Genomic DNA, 7,910 nt, shown 5'->3' on the forward strand with positions numbered 1-7,910 from the left:
AGCTCTGTTCTCTGGGTTTCCAGGCCTCCAGTCTCCCCTATTTTTCTGTTGCCCTCCTCCTTCACCTCAGTGGAAGGTCACCCTGGATCCTCTTATTCTCTAAGCACTCCCTGAGCACTGTCACCAGCTTCAAGCACCCATATTCTGAAACTTCCACATCAGCATCATCAGCCCTGACTTCTCTCCAAGGCTCCCAGCTCAGACCTGCAGCTGCCGCCTGAACGTCCCAACCATGATGCCCCTCAGACACCTCACACTTCCTGCCCTACACGGCTCTGCCTTCCAGACGTGGGTTAGTGGTGCCCATCACTGGCCAGCCAGCTTCCCAAGCTGGAAATCCTGGGGTCTTCTCCTTGCTCATCTCCAAACCCCATGCCCCTGATCAATCCCCATTCAAATTCTATTGATTTTGTCTGAGAAATTTCTCTTAAATCCAGACCCTTCTCTTCCATCACACCTGTCACTGCCTTAGTTTAGGCTCTCATCACATTACTGCAATATCATTTGTCTCTTTGTCTCACTGTGGTTAGATACAAAGTCTGTTCCACTTAAGGGGGAAAAAAAAAAAAGAAAACCTTTAACTACTAGATAATATATGCACACAGTAAAAAAAATTCAAACGATTAAAAGAAACACAATGAAATCTCCCACCCCTTGAGGCAACCCCTGTTGTTTTTTGGGTATTTCTCCAGAGATCCCATGTACATACAAGAAGAAAAAGTATGTTATCTCATAAAACCTTTTGCAATTAGTAGATGCAGAGACAGACAATGAAATTGACGTTGAAACTTTCAGCCAACCAAAGTGAAAAAGTTGACCCACTTGGTCTGGAGGGGAAGGAGTAGGTCAAATACCAAGCCAGGCAGGGCCTAATCCTGCAATCAGAAGGCAGAGGTGGGAAAGGAGGGCCCTGTTTTTGACAAGAGACCTGTCGGGATGCCCTCACATAAAAACACTGACTTGTGAGTTTTAAAATGCTCTCTTCTCACCTCATTTCTGTTCAGTGTTAAGTACTGGGTTGGCCAAAAAGATCTTATGGAAAAACCCTAACGAACTTTGTGGCCAACCCAATAATTCTGAAGTAATGAGATGAGTGCCAGGATTCTGGAGGCTCACTTTGCCCACTGGGTAGTGTGCCCTGCCTAGGAGAACCTCATTTTATGATTTTATCATACAATGAACTACTGCTCTCTCTGGAAGCAGTCGGTATTGAGCTCTCTGAAAGGACCATCAAACTGTTTCCACTACCTTGATGCCCCTCCCCTGGGAATTGACTGACAAATGGCAGCGAGTTCCTACTCCAGTGCCCTCTCTTCTCTGGGGTACTCCTTAACCAGCGAGGCAGTCAGAAACTCCCCTGGCTCCCCAGAGTACTCTGGTCACAACTCTATTTCCATTTTTTTCCTAACTTAGGTGAAAAAAAAAAAAGTCAACAACATCAAAGAATATCTTAAAGCAAATCCCAGCAACCTACAATGATTTTCATTTTGTATGATACCTTCTGTATATGTAATATACAGATCATCCTTGACTTACCATGGAGTTATGTTCCGATCAACCCACTATAAGTTGAAAATATCATAAGTTGAGAATGCACTTGATACACCTAACCTACTAAACATCATAGCTTAGCTTTGCCTACCTTAGATGTGCTCAGAACACTTACAGTATTAGCCTACAGCTGGGCAAAACCGTCTAACCCAAAGTCTATTTACAGTAAAGTGACTATCTCATGTAATTTATTTATTTAAAAAAAATTTTTTTTATTTTTAATTTCATTTTTTTTTCCACACTGCATGGCATGTGGGATCTTAGTTCTCCAACCAGGGATTGAACCCACATCCCCTGCATTGGAAGCATGGAGTCTTAACTACTGGACCGCTGGGGAAGTCCCCTCATGTAATTTATTGAATACTGCACTGAAAGTGAAAAACAGAATGGCTGCCTAGGTACAGAATGGTTTTAAGTGTGTTGGTTGTGTCCCCTCGTGATTGCCTGCAATAGAGCCATCAAGGTAATGAACTGACGGGCATATTTTAGGAGTGTTCCAAGGAGAGGAATGGGGACAGAACAGCTATAAAGTTCTCACCCTGAGAAAGTTCTCTAACCTTTCTGAGTCTCTATAAAAACCAGAGCACCCACGTGAGGACTAACCACACAAGTAAGGTGATAGACAGTGCCTGGCACAGAGCGTGCACTTAGTAGATACAAGCTGCCTCCTCATCTGTAGATGTGGGTCAGGGGACTACCAGGAAAAAAGACAGGGACTGTGTTAAGTTGAGCAAAGCAGTCAAAGGCACAAGGAACAGAAAACGCTGATGCATCCCAAGCCTGGGGAAGCAATCACTGCCCCCACCATTTGAGGGCCCTCTCCTGCTTAAGCTTTGCTTACTGGGTGCGCCCTGCCTGGGAAAACCAACTCATTTTATGATTTTCCAATAAACTACTGCTATCTCTGGATCCAGTCAGCTGTGAACTTGAATTTCCCCAGAACACACATTCTCAGCAGAGGCAAAGGTTTCTGTGGTTCTCCCCTGTGAGGACACTAAGCCTGGTGGTGCAAAGCCGGAATGCAGACTCAGGACCACATCTAACTGAAAGTTCAGGCAGCTCTCAGCTGGGAGGAAACTGAATGTTCAGCCCAAGCTGCCCATTATCTGAGTCCAAGGGTCCCAGTTGATCTCAGCATTAGTCTCAAACCAAGAAGAGGTTACGCAATTCCTGTAAGTTTCAGAATTCTTATGAATTTTGAAGCAAGGCCCAGTACCCTAAACCTTCTGGGTCCTAGCACCCTCTTTTTTCCACTTAGATGGCCACACTTTCTATTTCTACCCACAAGGGGAACCACTGTTCTGATATTTTCCACTACAGACTAGTTATGCCTATTCCAGAATTTCATAGAAACATAATCATGCCATCCATATTCTTTAGTGTCTGGATTCTTTCACTTAATGTATTTTGAGATTCATCTGTGTTGCTGTGTGTATCAGGAGTTTGCTTCTTTCTACTGCTGAGTTGCACCTATTGTATGAACAAACTGGTTTGTTTAACCTGTTCTCTCTGAATAGCATCTATTTCCACTTTTGGTCATTATGAATAAAACTGCTATGAGCAGCCATATGTGATTCTTTTTAAACACACATATTCATTTTTCTTAAGTAAATATTTAGGTCTGGTAATAGCACTCTTAATTTCCCTTTGGGAAACCACCCCTCACCCTGGCTCCAAGGCTGGGTATACCACCTGGGCCCATGAAAATATTATATTCTCCCTGACCACCATGACTGGTTCAGGAAGAGATATGTGACACAAATCTGGCCAAGATCAATTTCAGATCTTTTGCTAGAGCTATCTGCAAAAAGATAACCTCTTTCTGTTGGTTAAGAGTAGCATGGAATATGACCCAGCAACCCCACTACTGGGCATATACCCTGAGAAAAAGCATAATTCAAAAAGAGTCGTGTACCACAATGTTCATTGCAGCTCTATTTACAATAGCCAGGACATGGAAGCAACCTAAGTGTCCATCGACAGATGAATGGATAAAGAAGATGTGGCACATATATACAATGGAATATTACCCAGCCATAAAAAGAAACGAAATTGAGTTATTTGTAGTGAGGTGGATGGACCTAGAGCCTGTCATACAGAGTGAAGTCAGAAAGAGAAAAACAAACACCGTATGCTAACACATATGTATGGAATCTAAAAAAAAAAATGGTTCTGAAGAACCTAGGGGCAGAACAGGAATAAAGACGCAGATGTAGAGAATGGACTTGAGGACATGGGGAGGGGGAAGGGGAAGCTGGGACAAAGCGAGAGAGTGGCATGGACATATATACACTACCAAATGTAAAATAGATAGCTAGTGGGAAGCAGCTGCATAGCACAGGGAGATCAGCTCGGTGCTTTGTGACCGCCTAGAGGGGTGGGATAGGGAGGGTGGGAGGGAGCCACAAGAGGAAGGAGATATGGGGATATATGTACACATATAGCTGATTCACTTTGTTATACAGCAGAAACTAACACACCATTGTAAAACAATCATACTCCAATAAAGATGTTTAAAAAAAAAAAAAGCAATTATACTCCAATAAAGATGTTTTAAAAAAAGAGTAGCATGGAAGCCTGGAACTGATGGAGGCTTTTACCTGCCTGAGGGAGAAATCAACATGGACAAAAGCAGAGCTGAGAAGACACAGAAAATACTGGTGACATAATTTAGGCTTCTGGACACAGCCATGCCTGAAGCAGATACAGTCAATAGATACTCCTTTTCTGCTTAGACTAGTTTGGGTTACCTTTTTGTTACCTGCAACTGGGAAGTTTGACTAAAAAGAGGTAATTCTTGGGGACAAAGGCTTCAGGTGGAAAGCACGTATCAGCTGCTAAACACCCAGCTTAAAACTGTTCTCTGACTCTCTACTAGCAGCCAAGGCCTCATACAAACAAATGCAAACATCCTATACTTAAAACACTCTAAAAAGAATCCCACAGGACTCAAGACAATAAAAGCTTTGTTATGAGTCAAAGGGAAGCAAAGCATCTAAGACTCTACACTCAGATCTCATACCCTCAATTTAGCCACCATCAGTAAGAAGCTACATTAATCAATCAGTTTCTTTAAAAAAATTAAGACGTTGATTTCCACTTACCCCCCCCCCACCCCCGCCCAGTACCTACCATGCTTCTGTACTGAAGCTTACACAGGTGATTCTCCTTTAAACCTACATCAATGCTACAAGCCCACCTTCTTTACAGCTGGGGAAACTGAAGTTCAGACAGGTTAAGTTATGCTGGTAACTCAGGAAATACAAGTAGTTGAGCTGGGATTGCAAGTCTGCAAACTATAAAATCTATGCTCTTCCTCCCAATTCTAAGTTTTGTCACAACTTCAGCATATTCAATAGCAAAAGAGATCATGGAAGTAGAAGCAATTTGTCTACTGTAAACTGCCAATCAACTGTTATGTTATTATGATTACACTGAAAATACCACCAGTAAGACAGTGATTCATTGTGCCGTCTGAAAAGAAAGAGGTAGGAAAGTAAAGGTAACAATGACAGCTATTCCTGATTACCTACCATGTGCTAAGCACTCTTGCATGGATTATCCTGTTTAACAATCCTGCAAAGTACTGTTCATAGTACTGAGGAAACTTGAGTCTTGGAGAAATAAATGACTTTACCAAGAAAACACAAATAATAAGTGGAAGAGGTGGGATTCAAATTCAGATGTGTCTGACTCTGCAACCTAAGCCTTAAGGGCTCAGACAACTTAGAATCAACATCCAACTCCCACTGGTTCAGTGTTCACCATTCTACCTTCCTCTCCACAGATACAGTGACCACAAATCCTGAAGTGACATAAATTGGGTATTTTTTCCAAGGCAGATGACTCATCAAAATTCCAAGTGAGATTCATTTTTAAAACCTTTGTAAGAATCTTTGTATATAAGTTTAGAAATCAGAAAAAAAGGACTTTGACTTAACATCCCTGCTTCTAGCTCCAGAAAATTGGTCTCTAAAACTATAGACTCTAATTGGACCTACCCACTGAGAAAAGGGTGCCTCGTGGTGGGCCAGGTATTTATAAAATGAACACTCTGGTTTACCAAACACTTCCAAGGCACTGCTTCAGATCCTGGAGGGCACCTCTCAACTGACCTACAATATCCACGCCGAAAAATCCCAGCGCCCCAGCCTCAAACAAGCACAGACTTTTATGCTTCTGTTATGCCTGCCTGAAATACCTTTGATCCTTCCCCCTCTTCCCCTCTGGATCTCTCAAATTTACTCGTTTTTCAGGGTCCAAATCAAATGGCAGCAAAATTAACACTTTTACAGCAGTATTTGCCAACCTTTTTCACACCATGGCACTCAGAGAACACAATATTTGTATGGCATACTAGGATAGAAGGACAAAGCTGCTTACAGCCAGAAACAACTGGCAGGGAGATCTGGCTGTCCCAGGCCCCTCTCATCTGCCCTGCTGCCAAGGGCAACCAAAACTTCCAGAAACTTCCAAAACACGGTACACCAACTTCCGTTCTGGCACCTGTCACACATACACCCGGAGACTAATTGTTTCACTTGTCTCTCCTGTCACACCTCTTAGACGAGAGGGATGCAATTTTATTTATCTTTATATTCCCAGCAACTAGCACAGGGCCTGGCACCTACCAAGTCCTCAAAATAGACTGCAGAACTGAACTGAATCCTGGAAACCTCTTAGAAACACTGCAACAATTCTGAAGCTGGGCTGTTCAATATCTTCTCTTCCCTGACCACAGAAAACAAATTAGTTGTAACCAATATCCTCTTAAGAGGAATTGTCTACTTACCACCTATGGAGAAAAGGTACTTTCCCTTTGTAAATTCATTCATTCATTCATTCATTAACATTTATCAAGCACCTACTCTGTGCCAGGCATGAGGGGTATACAGCAGTGAATGAGACAAACAGTCCCTGCCTTGATCTTAGGAAACTTACAGTCCAGAGGAACACAGATATTAAACAGTTTGGTATACTCAATTGTAGGTGAAATAAACACTCTAAAAGGGATGGATCAGAATACATAAATGGCTAAATCTGAATAAATGACAGAGAACGCCAAAAATGAAAACAGAAATTTTCAGGCAGAAAGGACTGACCAAATACCAAACATACCTACAACTGGACACCCAGGAGTGAAACTTCAAAGCCTCAAGGATAAATATGTGCTGACTGATGGAGGAGGAGAGAGAGGAAGCAAAAGACACCTACAATAACTCAAGGTGCTTGGCCTAAGCAACTGGAAGAAAGAGAAAACTGAGCAAGGCGAAAGGTAAAACTCAAAATTTCAGGAAGAGCAATGACTTGAAGACAGAAATTTGAGAGTTAAGCACAGTAGACGGTATTTATATTTAAAGCCCAGGAAATGAACACTGAACAGAGATCTAGGATGACGCTTTGGGGCAGTACAACCATTAAACGTAAGGAAGAGCAAGAATCAGCAGAGAAGTCAGAGAGAGCTGAAGCTAAAGACGAGAATGTTCCACAAAGCAAACAAAAAACGCGTTTCCATTAAAGGCAGTGACTAACTGCATCAAATACTGCTAGGGGTCTCAGAACTAACTTAACACTGAATTTGGCGACCTAGAGATGATCGGTGGCTTTGACAAGGCGCTGTTTCAGTGGAGGGGTGGGGGCCAAGGCCTGTGTGGAGTGGGTTTGGAGGAGAAAAGGTGCTGGTGAATACAGGTTGAAATTTTGGCTGCAAACAGGGGCAGAGAGATGAGCCACTGGGAGGAATGTGAAGGAAGAATCAGGTTGTTTGGTTAAGATGGTCACATCTTGAGCAAATAACAGAAGCTGCCAAGGTTCGGGGCCCATCCTCTGCCCTCGTCTTCTCGCACCTGGGCTGGGTACCCCACCTCTCCCGGCCACCAAGCCAAGCTCCACGTGCGGCTGCTTCCCACCTTCGCAGGGCGGGCGGGCGCAAGCGCAGACCTTACAGAAGGTCTGCGCCAGCCCTCCCTCCCTCCCTCCCCGCGCCCTGCCTCTCCCAGCCCAGGGCGCGTGCGCACCGCCTCTCAAGAGCCGCCTCAGCAAGGCCCGGGAATGGGGACCGTCAGCCCTCTGCTCCCGCCATTCTCCGGGCGGGGTGGGCGAAGGCGGGGCGTGGGGGTGTCCCAGACCGCGACCCATACCCACCTACCGAGCCACGGGTGGAACAAGCACGTCGCGCTGGAAACTGCGACGGCGGGAGCAGGCGCGCGGTCCCTCGAATGCTTTTCAAAGTCTGCGGATAACAACGCGCTTGCGTTCGAAGATTCGCGGCAGGGCGAAAACCACACACGCTTTTTGCCTTTGATGAGCTTGGTCGCAGCGCGGAGGACCCCTCTACGCATGCGCCGTCTTCCTCCGTG

General features: G+C 44.3%; 1 protein-coding gene across 2 annotated transcripts in view; it reads right to left on the bottom strand.

Annotated features, from left to right (window-relative positions):
• The window catches only part of SGF29 (SAGA complex associated factor 29), a gene marked incomplete at its 5' end in the record, with an annotated part of 28,440 nt that extends 20,530 nt beyond the window's left edge, over nucleotides 1–7,910 (bottom strand). Inside the window, one exon of one of the 2 annotated variants that reach the window (XM_082643596.1) lies at nucleotides 7,696–7,910. Coding sequence is in view for 1 of the 2 variants with exons in the window: in XM_082643597.1 (XP_082499723.1) it covers nucleotides 7,700–7,892 (193 nt within the window). The remainder of the gene's footprint in view (nucleotides 1–7,695) is intronic. The other variant, XM_082643597.1, reaches the window with a different exon arrangement.

Source organism: Mesoplodon mirus (assembly GCF_964341445.2).
Source record: "Mesoplodon mirus genome assembly, chromosome: 15".
Lineage (NCBI taxonomy): Eukaryota > Metazoa > Chordata > Mammalia > Artiodactyla > Ziphiidae > Mesoplodon > Mesoplodon mirus.